The sequence below is a fragment of the Protomyctophum bolini genome (assembly GCF_963924005.1).
Source record: "Protomyctophum bolini genome assembly, chromosome: 5".
Lineage (NCBI taxonomy): Eukaryota > Metazoa > Chordata > Actinopteri > Myctophiformes > Myctophidae > Protomyctophum > Protomyctophum bolini.
In genome coordinates, this window is record NC_137866.1 from 11,620,602 (window position 1) to 11,635,828 (window position 15,227).

The following is a 15,227-nucleotide window of genomic DNA, read 5'->3' on the forward strand; positions in this document are numbered from 1 at the left end:
GCGAGATTACAGTATGTTGGCTTTATATATTGCCTTTCCACTAGATGGCAGTGTATGCTTATCTTTAGCCCTGAAACATGACTGAAGTACGAGCGTCTCTGATCATCTGATGTGAACCATGGCTAGATTGGATTTAGATTTCAATGAATTAAACAGGCCTAATAATGATCGTTAGTTGAAGGGTGATTTGGGTTACAGCCTGGCTGTAAGTTACTGTCTGTAACCCAATGCACATTCTCATTGCAATTCCTATGTTCAAACATTTATTCTGCAATAATTCAATTGAATGCACATATCAAGGTTCAAGGTGTTCATTATTGTCAGCAGCCGGTGCGTTGCTAGGGAACAATTTGGGTTTCTTTCCTGTCAGCAACCTCAGCAACTGATCACAAAAGCCAAGCGTCATTCCAAAACCTATCCGGGTTTTCAAGGACGCGCTGTGATTGGCCAGTCGCTGTGATTGACAGCCTAACCCTAACCTCAGTAAAACTAACAGGAAATAAACTTGGACCCATTTAGAATGTTTGTGTTGTCTTATCTAGTGTGAAAAGGTCTAGATCAGGGGGTCGTCAACGTTTTCCAGGCGACATCATGGACCCTTTATCTGAGAGAGATGAAGCAGAGACCCCCACTATAGTAGGCTATAACATTTTGTTGCAGATTAAACTTAATCATAGACTTGACAGCACTATCATCAGTGTTGTGTAAATTAAGTGTTTATTTGTTTAAACATGATATTTTCTGTTAATATGTTGGATTAATATATTGGATGTTGTATTTTTAGACATAAGCACTCAACCCTCAAAAACTTGGCGGTTGGCTGTTGGCTCTGTAGTACTACACACAGATATTTGCTCTCTGTAGTACCTCTGAGGACCTGGCTGGACCCCCTGTTAAAGACCCCTTCCTCAACAATGTAGAATAAATACAAAATATATAATATAGGTGTGTAAGGTCTAATAGCAATAATAATAATAATAGGGATTCAAAATCATAAAAGCCATATAATATCCAAATATCTGAACAGTCTGTAAAATATATAGCCAACTATCACAAACATGAGAGAAGGGAGTGTAGGCAATCTCTCCTCCCTCTTTCTCACTCACTCTCTCTCACACACACACACACACACACACACACACACACACACACACACACACACAGACTCCACGAAAACACATACTGAGTGAGTATGCTTCACATAATTATGTTGGATGTAAGAGTCATGAGCCGGTTTTAAGGAGAAACAAATGGTTCTATCTATCATAAATGAGACAGTCTACTCTACAGCTTAGAACACTAGCTGTCCCAAGTGGTACTCTTTTGTCTCAAAATTGAGATGGAATTGGCAGGGTTTGTCTGTAATCTTGGGGCCCACCCGTGTATGGCATCAGTGCAACACGCGTGGTGGCTGAGATAGAGGAACAGATGACGTTCCCTTCACTTCCTGTAATGCTTGACAGAAACGGTATATGAGAAACACAGAAGCTGCAAGCTGTTACCGCACATTTTTGCAGAGGAAACATGTTGATGTGTTGTGTACTTAACACTTGTTAGAGCCTTTCCCCCAATGAATGAAATGGCTTAATGGCAGGTAAGTTACTTAATGTCTCTTCAGTTACATTGCATTGTTTGCATGATACTCTTTCCCTCTACAGACTACAGCAAGTATGAGAGCAGGCCTGTCCTAGTATTTGTGAAGGTTTTCCTGATTGTACTTGTTGTATTGTATAGCTATATTATTTAAATGACAAGTGAGTTCCAATTTCTATTATAGGCCTACTGTTATCACGATAACAGATCCACTTTGCTTACACCGTTGAGCAATACTCAGCTTTGAACATGTCATATTGTTTTGTTACGAATCGGATAGCCTTTTCTACATAACCGCTACTTGCCTAATGAATGATCACTAACACTCCTATGCTTTCAAAATACCCATTTATACAGATCAAACATTAAGGAATATTTCATAAATTGTTTCTAGAATCTTAATATATTATGTTTGCTATTAAATTACTCGTATATAACAAGTATAGGCCTACAGTACATGTTTTCTCTGCATGTATCCTGAGTATGCTAATCATACTGCATGTCATAATACATTTTATACTTAAACTACCGGTACCTAGTAAAAGATTTGTTTCTGACTTCTGATTTGTGTGCATATATTCAGTTCATATAAATGATAATACCTTTTCTGGAACATTACCATTGTAGGTTTGAGGCACTAGTGCAGGGAAGAGCTACTATGGACACACAGGATGTCAGCATGGTAAGGTCATCTGTGGTGAAAGACTTTGATGAAACAATCTCAAAAAGAGCAGAGAAGCATGAATACCTTCGAGGACGCAATAATGTGACCTCATGTCGGAGCCCTACAAGAGAGTTTGACACAAATGTGATCAAGAGTGAGCTTCAATATAAGAGACAACTGGAGTTTCAAAAGAGGAGACCAGTGAGCCCAGACCCAAGTATGAAGGCACACTACCGTCCTCCAAAGAAAACATCCTCTGCAAAGAAAATGTTAGTGAAACCTCACAGTCAAGAGACTCAGTCAAAAACATTCCAATCGAATATTCAATTGACTCCCAGCTCTAATGGACGGCCTCTAATGGTGACGCTGACGCAAAGCAATGGCAAAGTGTACGACGACCAAAGCAATAGTAAATGGGTAAGAACCTGACTACTTTAAAATACTGTATTTTTGAGTGTGGTATTTTGAGGCCTGTGGTTGTCACAGAGTAGGCCTAGTTGGAGAGATGTTTTGTTACATGTAGGATGTATGCCATGTTGGAAGACAATACAAATTAAATATCATTATCCACTTCTCCTGACTAATGTTGAACTACCGTATTTAGCCTATACTATTACGAACATCTGAAAATGCAAAAAGGCAAAAGAGTCTTAGGGTCACTCAACATTTTACAGTGAAATACTGCACATAAAATAGTAATTTAATTAACTACACTGTAAGTAAATCTATTTATAGCATTGTGTTGACCATTTCCTCTCATCAGGCTTTGTTGTGGTCAGAGCCAGTAACACCAGTAAGACAAGATAAAAGCTCAACAAGAAAAGAAGAAGCTCCAAATAGTGCCATATCTTCAATAAAGAAACCACCCCAGAAAAGGGCGAAAGGACCCGAAGAAAGACAGAACATCATTAATGGTAGCAGTCTCAACAGTTTCCATTGCTTGGCTTCATATCTCTTTGTCAGAAGAATGATATTTAATAGATACTAACATTTATTTTCTTCTTACATGAAGCCCAAAAGACAAGCATCAGAACTTCTATGGAAACTGAAAACATTCTTCACACTCAACAATTCTCACTCCAGACTAAAACGACTCTCAAAACAAAGACACAGCAAGATGCCAGTGCACAGATAGAGTGAGTTTGACTTTATCACCCCCCAAACCTTAGTCATTAATATCTGATTGCATGTCCATTTCGCGGCATCTTTACAAAAGCTACAAAGATTTCTATTTCTCTTTTACAGGTCTGGCTTTATCACTGTCAAGGAAGCGGTGAGTTGCAACTTAAGTAATATCATTGAATCATTGAATGTACTTAATTGCCAATGATTCATTGATGAAGCTGAGCATTTTTGCATTCAGAATGATAATATCGCTTGTATAATCAAATAGCATAACTTGAATTCAGTTCACACAATCCCCCTATCTTGGTGCTGAGAAAAAGTAAATCAATCAGCTTATGAAAGGAAGGCCCACACAGCTCACTTTTAATGCTCTGTATGATAAATGATGCATTTATATTGCACCTTTTAAAGCACTTTAATGCATCAAATTCACGGCCGGAGGAAACCACTCAAGACACCAACCTGTTAATCGGGAGCAGATATGGGTTCAATTGTCTTGCTCAAGGGGGAGCGGGGGATCAAATCCGGAACCTTCCGTTTCCCAACTGCCACTCTACATCCTGAGCCCCCCCCCCCCTCCAGGCGGCAGGGCCACCGCCCCAAGAAGCGGCCCCAATGCAACGCATCGAGACCCCCCCCCCCCCCCCCCCCATACCCAAAGGGCGAACAAGCCCCCACCCACTAGGGAAGAATGCTGGCATATAATAAATCTAAGGTTGGCACGGAAAACCTCCAAGTACTGTGGCAGACAATGTTGGTCCAATATGATCTAAATAAGGGTCCCAAATTCTGTAGGAAGTGTCCAATTTAGAATGCAACATGCATGTAATGTATTCACAAGGAATACAGTCCATTATAATGTTATGCCATGATTTCTTTGATGGAGCAACATCCTTGATCCAAAACAAAAGAATATTCTTCCTAGCATCAAACGTTAATAAGTTGAATAACCTCTTATGTTTGACATATCAACAACATGATCATCTGGGAGACCAAGTAAAAGACACAATGGGGTTTTCTTCAGGTTTTTAACGATAAGAATATATAGTTGTGTGCCTTTCTTTCTCAAACTTGTCCGTCATCTCTCCCATAATAACAGGATGTTCAACAGTTAACTGATTACTTGCAGGTAAGCCACTTATTTCAAATGCATTCGTGTTTCTGGTGCTTTCTTATTTTATAACTTATGGTAAAGACTTGCATCATTATATATAATCAACGTCTGCTTAGCAATCTTTTGTGTGGTGTGTTCCAGCACTGATTGATATTTACTAACTATATGTTTTTTCCTGTTCCTATCAGGAGGCTTTATGGAGGGAAGGGGCTCTAAAGAAGAAACTAGCTGTCCTGCAGGACAGAGCTTCCACCATCTTGAACTCCTCTAACAACATATGGACAGTAAGGGCCGATTCATACTCCTATTTTAGAGCTGAATAAAAGTCGGTTCGGCTCTGTAGTGTCTACAATGTGACGTCATTTGAGGTTCGGGAGGTTTCTGACGAGCAGAAATAATTTCGGCACTACAGCGCCGAAACAGCGGTAAAATAGGAGTATGAAAGACTCTCTTCCTGTATTAATTTACTTGTCTGATTTTCTCCGAAATAGAAGCATCACTGCCTGTCATTTAAACTGCCAAACAGCAGAATCACATTACTGTATTCATAAGATTGTATGTTGACTGTGGTGCACAAAACAATAGTTTCTTGTTAAGTATAAGTACTGTAGTTGTATGTCTACTTGAGCGTTAAGAAGACAACTGAATCATGTGGTTTAGACTTTGTAGCTTCCTGCCCCTCTCTGTATGCTGGCAGAGTGCAAGCTCTCTCACTCTCACACACAGGAAGCTAGTGTCAGATGTTATAGGTGTTATACTACTTCAAAAGCCCCACTGTCCTCAAGTCGATATAGTTTCTCCTTTGTCTCCATTATTCTGACATGCTGGTGATGTACAAAGGTAAAAAAAACAAAATGCAGGAAATTACATTTGCACAGTAAAATTAGATTAAATATATGCTTTCTCATCTGTGTAAACAGTTTCCTGTCCAGGTATGTTACCAATAGCCAACTTATATTACTGTAAGATATACATTTACTGTTCGGAAGAGTATAGTGTTACATTAAACATGACCTGTCTTTAGAATTACTGATGCTGCAAGTTTCTTTGGCACCCCAGTGGGTGCAGGCAGTGGAGGCACTTGCTTGCAGATTGTGGTTTATCAAGCGTTACGTTTTCCTCTGCAGGATTCTCGGTGTGACAGTCATTTCCTTTCTAACCCACACAGGCCCGCTGCAATGAGGACCTGCTGAGAATCAAGATCAAGGCTCTGGAAGCGCAACTGCAAGTCTGCCTACAGGTAAAGTAAAGTAATAATAGCCACAATGTACAGCTGGGCCGTCGGAATGTGAGGCTCAGCTCCTTTCAAGACTACTATATATGTTTCACTTGTTCCTGTGACTGTTATCCGTGTTGTCACAGGAACAGGTGAGAGCTATTTAACTAGGTTGTAGGAGCAGTGTCTCCACTCCACAGCTACGTCACAGCATCATTGAAAGTTTTTTGTAGTGTTGCTTGCAATAAAAAAGAAAAGAAAACGTAACCTCTTCTTCAAACTCCAAACTTTTTGTTCCCTGGGTGAAAATAAGTTTGGCAAGCGACATATTCATATGATGATGTATACATTTGCCTTTACTTTGCCTCTTTACTTCAACCACAGCCAGACTCTGTCATCTCAAAACAACCAACTATATCTCTCTGTGTTGTTTTAGCACATTGAGACTGGTTCTACCTTAGAGTATATATGAATAGAGAAGGCACCCGGAGGAAACCCTGAGGCGAAATGGACATAGTGGCCGAATTTGTCATTGCAGCTCGAGCCAGTGCTGGTCCGTTGACTATCATTGCGCACGTTCATGTGTTTGAGGCCATGACACGTGAACGAATGTTTCATACATGAACGTGCACAAACGGCACAATGATAGTCAACGGCAGCGCGTTCATGTGTTTGAGGCAAATCCATCCCAGAATGCACTCTGTTCCTACACGGAAGGAGGAGTGAAATCGCCTCATGCGCTTTTGAGCAACTTAATGCAAGTGGATGGAAGGATAACTCGGGTGTCTTCTCTATTCATATATACTCTAAGGGTTCTACACAGTTAACGTGGACTGCATCCATTGGCTGTATAAACAATTAAGGCTGCATTTTAACCGGTCAAACATGTGCACATTTAACAAGGTGTTGTTCTGTTCTTCTCCTCCTGCAGAAGTTCCCCAAGGATGGAGTTAAGAAGCTTGCACTGCAGATGGAGAAGCAGAAGCTTTTATATGAGTCGAAGGCTCTGGCTGCCTTGCAAAAGGCAATGCACGAGAAGACAGAGGCCCTCACTAATGCTGATATTCTCCAGGTTAGGACTCTGGATATAAACTTGTTGATTTCACATAAATGTATGCAGTTCAAAATGAATCTGCAAAGTGAGACTCAATAGTGATCCAAGTGACTCCTTGGGGTTTGCGTACTGTCCTATGTGTCCCACCAGGAGGCGCTGCAGGTATCCAAGGCTGAGTCAGAGAGGTGGCAGAGTCTGTATGCGGAGTTGAAACAGAGCACTGCTCATTTGAAGAAGAGCCAAGAGTTCAGCATTGGACAGCTGCACGGTCAACTGGAGGTACAGTAATACAGCAGCATGACTGTCAAAAGGGTACATTTTAACACGAGTTGTTAAAATTGCACGTGTTCTCCTGCACAGTTGTCCAGGGGCCGAGAGGCAGAACTGCGAGATGAGACGGGGTCACTGCAGCAAGAGAACGAGGAGCTACGGTACAACCTCTCCGTGCTAGAGGCAGACAACCTCACCCTGAGAGAAGAGACGGAGAGCCTTAGAGGTCAGAATTCCTCCTAGGTCAAAGTCAAACCAAGGTGATCTGGGGTTATTTTAAAATCACCTCATCAATGATCAGGGTCGACCTTGAAACTCAGATTATCAAACAGATGTTCTGGCCTGGGATAGCCTCGGTCCGAGCCTTACTCATCTGCGAAGAGAAAAGCCTAAAGGCAGAGTGTGTATCGGCGGAAGTGTCGGGCCAGAACATCCGTCAGATGTATTTCCCCCGGATACTATATTTTTTCGACCAATCACAACACTTGTTTCATTCACGGAGAATGTAAACTGATTTGTAAAGCGTCAATGTCATTTCCTTGAGCGGTACTCCCGCCAAAATCCCACAACTTCTGCCCCCAAAAAATGATACACTCTAGACTAGAGTGTAGGTCTTGCTGGACGTCAAGACATCAGGGCCAGAATCAAGGAGAAGAAAACTACATATAGGCTGTAGTTTAGTCTAATACAACGAGTTGCAGGTTCAATGCCTAATCGCTGCGTGCCGTTTCTTGTCACTCTACTATATATATATATATATATATATATATATAGGCTATATATTTATTTTTCTGGGTGACATGTGTGAGAATGGTCGCTGTTTGGGTAAATAAGACCCCAACTTATCTCTTCTCTTAGACTGCAGCACAGAGTGCAAGAATGTAATGGAAGAACAGCTCAGACTGAAAGAGGCCTCTCAGGTGGAGGACCAGATCAGACTGAAAGAGGCCTCTCAGGCGGAGGAACAGATCAGGCATACTCAAGACAGACTCCAGCAGAAGGAGAAAGAGGTCAGACTGTTACTTAACCCCCAACTCACACTGCTATCATATACAGTACAATGTACAATAATACCATACAGATTATGTTTTGTTTTCTACTTTTCTTACATGTATACATTCAAGTAGTTCCAAAATAATGACAGCAAAGCAAAATTATAGTGCAGCGAATAATGCAGTTGTGTGTGTGTGTGTGTGTGTGTGTGTGTGTGTGTGTGTGTGTGTGTGCAGTGTGCAGAGCTGCAGACAGAGTTGGGGGCCATGGAACAGGAGTGTCAGTCCAGCCAGGCCCGGCTGACGCAGTGCAGAGAGGAGCTTCGTCTCCTCAGCCACCACCGCAGAAGCAGCAGCAGCAGCTGGGTGTGTGTGTGTGTGTGTGTGTGTGTGTGTGTGTGTGTGTGTGTGCGCGCGTGCGAGATATCTCCTTACACATATTGAAAGTGTCTATTCCCATACATTGTCTACCACTATGACTACTGATTACATGTTCTGTAGACTGTTCCACCTCAACAAGGTGTGTTTTGCACTTTGCCACATTCACAGTGATAAACTCTATGCTGCAGCATAAACCAGGGCAACATGCAAGCCAGTATAAACATGAATCCTGTTATCCCTATTCTGGGGTGGCTAATATTAGTTAACTACATGCTCATAACACATTGCAAACGCAACCCATTGAGAGATTGATTATCGGCTATTTTTGGCAAAGATATTTAGTGGAGCGAAAACAGAAGGGGGCCTAGTATACAGCCCTGGAGGATTCTGAGCAAATTGGTATTGACAGGCATGCATTGTGATGGCCAAACAGGCCGACTAGATTTATATAGTGGTAGGCTAAGTGGTTAAAGCATTGAGGCCTGTGATACTGCTGTGCTTGTGTACATTGCAATGTAATATCCTCAGTGTATGGGTCCATTTGGTTACATTTACACACACAGAGTTTCAAATACAGTTAATACTGAAGATTTTACTGTGTATAACAACATGCTCCCATTTTACCGTGTAGGGACTATGTGGCTCCTGGAGATGGCTATGCATGTTCCTGACTCCACTTCTTCTGGTCATAGCTGTTGCCATGATGTTGTGGCTGTGGCATCCTCCTTTCAGGGATCAAGTCGAAGACATTTACACAGACATACAGACACGCATTGACAACTATCTAATGGAAATGGACTTTTCTCAAGTCTCAGGATGTTTCAGACCAATATAAAAGTAGCAGTGCTCACAGGGATGTTGTTTTTCTCATTCAGTGGTCCTTTGTTGCCGATGTGGAAAGTATAAGACCGGTGTATTTATTTGCATGTTTATGTTTTAGAAACCTGGGACTGGAATTTGTTTAGAAATGTAATTAATAAAACATGAGAAATATGTGACATTGATTATGTCTTGACCTACTTATGTAGGGTACATACAAGTTCAAATTCAAATTCAATACGGATATTTCTTGCATTCTTCACTGGCTGGTGAAGTCACTTGGCTGTATGTTTGAGAAGCACACGTTTAACTTTAGACAAATGAAATGTGTCAGTGACAAAAAGTGCAATACATTTTAATCACTGCCTCTGTGGTTAAATAAAGGTTATCAAATGGTATCACACAAGATTGCAGAACATTGCAGTCCTTTCATGAACCCAAGGACGCTTTACAAAATGTACCAACAACAATCAACTATATGCCATAACCCTGAGAGAATAAGTGTCTTTTCAAGGCAGCCTTAAAATAGTCCAGTGTTGGAGCATGGCAAATCTCTATTGTGAGAGATCCCAAGGGTGGGGGCTGCCACACTGAACGCTCTGTCCCTGAAGGTTCGCTTGACTTAAAGTACTGGAGTACATGCTTTAAAAAAATACTTCAAAAAGTACAAATTACAAAGCACATACGTGCATTTCTGTGCAATTTTATCTTATTTTATCTACAAGTTAGCAATTATATTGTGAGCTAGTAGATGTCTTGTCTTTGAAATGTAGTGGAATATCGAAAAATACAAATACTCAAATAAAGTAAAATATAGTAAATGTACTTCGTTAGAGTCCACCGTTGATGATTAACACTACTTTGTGGTAGAATCCTCCCCGGTTCTGCATGGGGAACTGACAAGAATGTTGCAGGGTTTCATAAAAATTTGACATAGACCTGTCATAATAATATACCAGTCCCTCTGTTGCTTGATCACAGATACACCTGGAGAACAATCCCTCAAACCCTCACTAACTGAACCTTCTGAACGGGATAGATCCTATTGTTCATTGAATTCTGTGGTTTTAACCGTTCTAGATACAGCTCCATTCTCAATGAATACTGACAGTCTGACACTGCATATTCACCACACAGATCCCTGCCCACTGTCTTTCACCCAGGTTTACCTGTATGTTCCCCAAATAGATCACAATCCATTCAAGAGATGGTTCTTCTCTGGTCTGAGGTCAGTTTACCTGGAAATCCAGCGGTGAAGGTAAGAGTCTGTAAAGTGAAGGCTGCACTATTAAATAAAACCTGTCATCGTAAAGATATATATATTTTTTCATAATAAATAGCTTATGAAATGGCAAATGGCTGTACAGGCGGAGATGAAAAAGATGAAAATGAGAATCTTGAGTCTTGACAAACTTCAACTTTATTTATAGTGTGATTACCTGCTGCAAGATGAAGCCTCCAGTTCTCCTGCTGTGTTTAGTGGGGCTGTGTCTGTGCAACACCGCACATTCCCTGAAAATCTGTGCTTTCAATGTTCAGAGTTTTGGAGAAGCAAAAGTTAACAATCAGAAGGTTATGGGGATTCTACTAAAGGTACATGTTCTATTGTTTGTTTTTAATTCAACAAAACACGACTTAGACCAGCTAACATGACATTCACACTCAATAAGTAACTTGCTTCTCTTGCCCAAGATCCTCGCTCGGTGTGACTTATGTCTGATTCAAGAGGTCCGAGACTCCAAAGGAGCAGCCATACCAACACTGGTGAAGGACCTCAACAGGTAACAGTTGAATATCTCTGTCTCATACAATATAGATATAGTAGACTTCCATCATCAGCTATAATTACATCTATATATCACCAGGTTTGACAAATCCAACTCCTATTCCTACGTGGAAAGTGAGAGGCTTGGGAGGAAAACCTACAAGGAGCAATATGTCTATATTTACAGGTAAATACATCAAATGAGGCTAATGAACTCAAAAGATTAGCTGTTCATCTCCTCACCTGTGTGTCTTCTTGTCACCAGAGACAATGTGTTAAAGGTCAGAGAGCATTACCAGTACCCTAAACTAGAAGGGGAGGGAACCAACGAAACAGACGTCTTCTCCAGAGAGCCTTTCATCGTTCGTTTTCATTCTCCAACCACTTGTAAGAGACATTCATAAAATATCTGTAGTGTTTTGGGAAAAGGATAGCAGATTGTTCATGGTGTGTTACACATGTACCTCTTTCACAGTGGTCAAGGATTTTGTCCTGATTGGTCAGCATACCTGTCCCAAAAAAGCCATGAAAGAGATGGATGAACTGTACACCGTCTTCAAAGGAATCTACAAGAAGTGGAAAACAGACGTGAGTTGATTCACAACATTTCATTTAGGATCCATAGCTTATACCCTCAAATCATCACAGCTTATAACTTTATATGGGTTTTGGATTCAATGTGGTGTAAAAACACATGAGTAAATGTTAGTTATTTTACTTTCCTCTTTCCCTTACCTAGAACGTGGTCATATTAGGGGACCTCAATGCTGGTTGCAGCTATGTCACCATCAAGGGATGGAAAGCTGTCCGCTTGAGGAGTGACCCCAAGTTCCGCTGGCTGATTGGAGATGAGCAGGATACTACTGTTCGTCAGAAAACACACTGTGCTTATGATAGGTCAGTGATGGGTGCCATTTTAGCAGAATGATTAAGTGTTCAATTAAATGTAGTATTCACAAGATGCACAATGACATACTGGTCCATATTGTATTAAGATTATCACAACTACTTAGTTGCTATGCATTTAAAATATGCTTCCTTAATTTATCCCTTAACAGGATTGTTGTCCATGGAAAGGAAATCTTCTCCAGTATAGTTCCAGGTTCAGCTCAACCATTCAACTTTAAAGAGAACTACCATTTAACTGAAGAGGAGGTAAACTTGCTCTGTTTACAGAGAACATTTATCATTTTCTGTCTTTTAATTTTTGATTCTACTTTGTTTCGATAAGTGCTCTATAAATAAAGATATCTTAAGTTAACTCTATTTCTCTTGAACATGAACACTGACTTTCTTCCTTTAAATGGATTTTAGGCTCTGGAGGTAAGCGATCACTTCCCTGTAGAAGTTGACCTGAAACCCAACCATCGCTACCTCCTCCGCCATGAGCTGTAGACCAGTCAGCTATCAACACGCCCAACATTTTATTTTAATTGGATTTTAATTGGATTTTTCATGTGTTTTTTTATAATAGATCTGTTCTTTCAGAATCAGATTGTTGAAACTAATTCACCATAAGAACTCTACAGTCATCTCTGTCATTTCAGAGGCTAATAAATATCAGTTGTTTCAGCATGAAAGAAATATGTATGTGTGCTGGGTTTTTTTTGTGTTGTGCATCTGAATCTAAAACCACATCAAAGCTGACATAACTACAGTATGTGTTCTCAGAGGTACAGAATGTTTCCATGCTGCAAAAGAAAAAAAGGAAAAGAGAACATATACGATGTAACTTTCAGAGATGTTAAGAACATAATTATAAACCTAATCATGTTTGTATTCTTTATATATATATTAATTTCCATCCAGCGTCATCCTTGATCTGCATTTTTAGCGTCTTCTTTTAGACAGGAAGCCACTAGATGTGACAACAGATGTTGCCGTTTCTTCCTTTCTGGCAGTTCAAGAGACTTGTACAAAGTGTCTCATAAGAAAAATATTTTATTTGAGGATTCAGTGTCAGTTTTTCCTGAGCCAACTCCTACAACATATGCTTTACTCATTACACTTTCCTTTTTTTAATGGGGCAAAGCTTTGCAGATCTATATGGTGATACGTTTTCAGGTAAGGAAAACATCTTGGCTGTTTTCAACTCAGTTGCTCATTTTACAAAAGTAATCAATGTTTCTTTTCTTTTTACCATACTCGGACCATATGTGAAGAGTTGGACTTTGAGACTTTAGATTTTTATGAAATAAAAAGGTTTGAGGTGGCAGAGACAAACAGTTCCAAAGAAAACATAACAGAGAAAAAAGAGGTTCAGCATAAGGAAGCAACCAAACAAACAAACCATAACTTTGTCTAGCGCACAAACTATTAATACAAAGTTACAAACATGATGAAGAGGAAGCTGCCTCCAAAATGGACGAAGAGGTTTCCACAGGCACAGGAGTCTAGTATCATGCACATGGATAACACACGAGAACAGAAATATTACAGCTCAGATGAATACTTTGTACATGGATATTCTGAGTCCAGCAAAGATAAGAGGATAAGAGGAAGAGGATACTGGACTTGGAAATAAACTGGGTTTGTCTATGGCTGTCCATTGTAGCAAAGAATCCCTGGAGGGCAATAACCAGAACGGGACTCTCACTGAGGGACAACCTCCAGCCCCTGATGGTACTGCAAATCCTCAAGTTAGAAATAAGGAGCAAGGTGAGAGTGACAACGATGACGATGAGAGTCAGTTCTATATTGGGAAAGTCCCCATGCGGGGCAGTGGGCTGAAAAAAAAGATGTGACAGAACTGGGAGAGTGAGGGCAAAAAGATGAATTTACTCACCCAGTGTCCCCTTGAAATACCAACACGAACTCTTCAGGACCTCATCACTGGCGATGACAATGAAGATATTATTATAGACAAAATTAAGGATTTCTCAGTGGATGACCACCAAGAAGCAGGGGAGACCTTTGCAGATTACCTCTCCGACTTCTCATGTGAGTATATGGAGGGTATAACGAAGAAAGCAAATTGCACGTACTGCCATATACTTCTGAGAGTGGATTGAGCAAAAAAGGACAATCTTTGACAGAGATTATATCGGTTCTAAGTGCTGAGAGGAAAGACCAGGATCCGGATGCTGGATGGACAGGAATAAATGCTGATTTGGCAAGAATCATGTCTCTAGGTTTGCCGGCTGGAGAAATAGACAATGTGGGAGGAATAGAGAGTGACAAATATTTGGCAGAGAATGAAACTGGAGATGGGATATCTGCACCTAATGCCTAAAACAAAGGATAACACCTATACTGAAGAGCAGACAATAATTCAAACAATAAAAACAACATCTCTGACGTCAGGTGAAACATTTGACTGTGGTTCTCAGCATGAACATAACAGTGAAGATTACAGCATTATGGGGCATCAACTTCTGTCTGAGTGTGACAGCTACAGTTATGGTGATGATGATGTCCAAGTGATGAAAGGTTATGGGGAGAACACTGAATGCAATTACCATGATTCCAAAAACTATAATCAACCAAAGGATGATGTTCACCTTCAAGGTGAAAGCACAGCTGTGCTTGTCTGGGGGGGCATCTCTGGTGAATTTGCTGCTACAGATGCAGCCGGTTTGGACATTTATTTGGATACGGTCGCATCGACCTTTGAACTTCTTAGAAATAGAGATGCAGAAAAAGAAGAAACGTCACCATGGTCACCTGTGATTTCTTCACAGGAGGAGCTCAAGGATAACACTCACACAACCATGCACTCTCCCAACCAAGAGTCTGTGGACGATGGCTTTTTTTTCAACGATGCATATGAGGCCTTGAGAATCACAGAGTCAGGAGAGTTTAGAGATGATGAGTATGAACAAGAGAGGAACTGGGAACAGGAGCAGGAGAGAATTAATGCTTTCTACAATTTCTACAATGACAGTGAAGGGGCGAATTCCACAGGTAGGCCTAAAGTGGTGTGAGTGTAGTAGAGAAACAATGAACATTTTCATGAGATAATAAAATTGAAGAGAGTTCGACTAATATTTTCCAACTCTTGTATGCTTTTACATAATTATATTAAATGCTGCAGAGTATATATATATATATTTTTTAATGGTTTTATAGGGCGGAAAATAAAAGTTCAGTTTTGCTCTGAGCCATTGTCTGAGGTCATTCACTATGACTCAGACAGGTAAGTACTGTACGTAGGAAGCCAGTCATTTCCTTTATTAATGAAAGATGAATTGCCATACATACGGTCAAATGTGTTTCCAACTCATCAGCAGTGGTA

General features: G+C 40.5%; 2 protein-coding genes across 3 annotated transcripts; both read left to right on the forward strand.

Annotated features, from left to right (window-relative positions):
* The first annotated feature begins 568 nt into the window (after positions 1–568).
* On the forward strand, positions 569–9,636 carry traf3ip3 (TRAF3 interacting protein 3). 2 transcript variants are annotated; one of them, XM_080763319.1, is made up of 14 exons: positions 569–636; positions 2,221–2,674; positions 3,021–3,171; positions 3,270–3,393; positions 3,503–3,530; positions 4,482–4,511; positions 4,685–4,780; positions 5,665–5,736; positions 6,644–6,784; positions 6,917–7,045; positions 7,127–7,262; positions 7,895–8,046; positions 8,266–8,394; positions 9,041–9,636. In XM_080763319.1, exons 2-14 carry the CDS (start codon positions 2,252–2,254, stop codon positions 9,242–9,244), a joined length of 1,815 nt encoding a protein of 604 aa, XP_080619445.1. In that variant the 5' UTR covers positions 569–636; positions 2,221–2,251; the 3' UTR covers positions 9,245–9,636. The 2 variants fall into 2 exon arrangements, with proteins under 2 accessions (XP_080619445.1, XP_080619444.1); XM_080763318.1 differs by lacking the exon at positions 569–636 and adding an exon at positions 1,326–1,594.
* Positions 9,637–9,978: 342 nt separating this feature from the next.
* On the forward strand, positions 9,979–12,563 carry dnase1l1l (deoxyribonuclease I-like 1-like). The gene is made up of 10 exons (XM_080763323.1): positions 9,979–10,486; positions 10,659–10,821; positions 10,921–11,009; positions 11,094–11,180; positions 11,259–11,380; positions 11,469–11,581; positions 11,733–11,890; positions 12,052–12,148; positions 12,308–12,450; positions 12,482–12,563. The coding sequence occupies exons 2-9, from the start codon at positions 10,678–10,680 to the stop codon at positions 12,386–12,388; spliced, it is 891 nt and encodes a 296-aa protein (XP_080619449.1). The 5' UTR covers positions 9,979–10,486; positions 10,659–10,677; the 3' UTR covers positions 12,389–12,450; positions 12,482–12,563.
* The last annotated feature ends 2,664 nt before the right edge of the window (positions 12,564–15,227 follow it).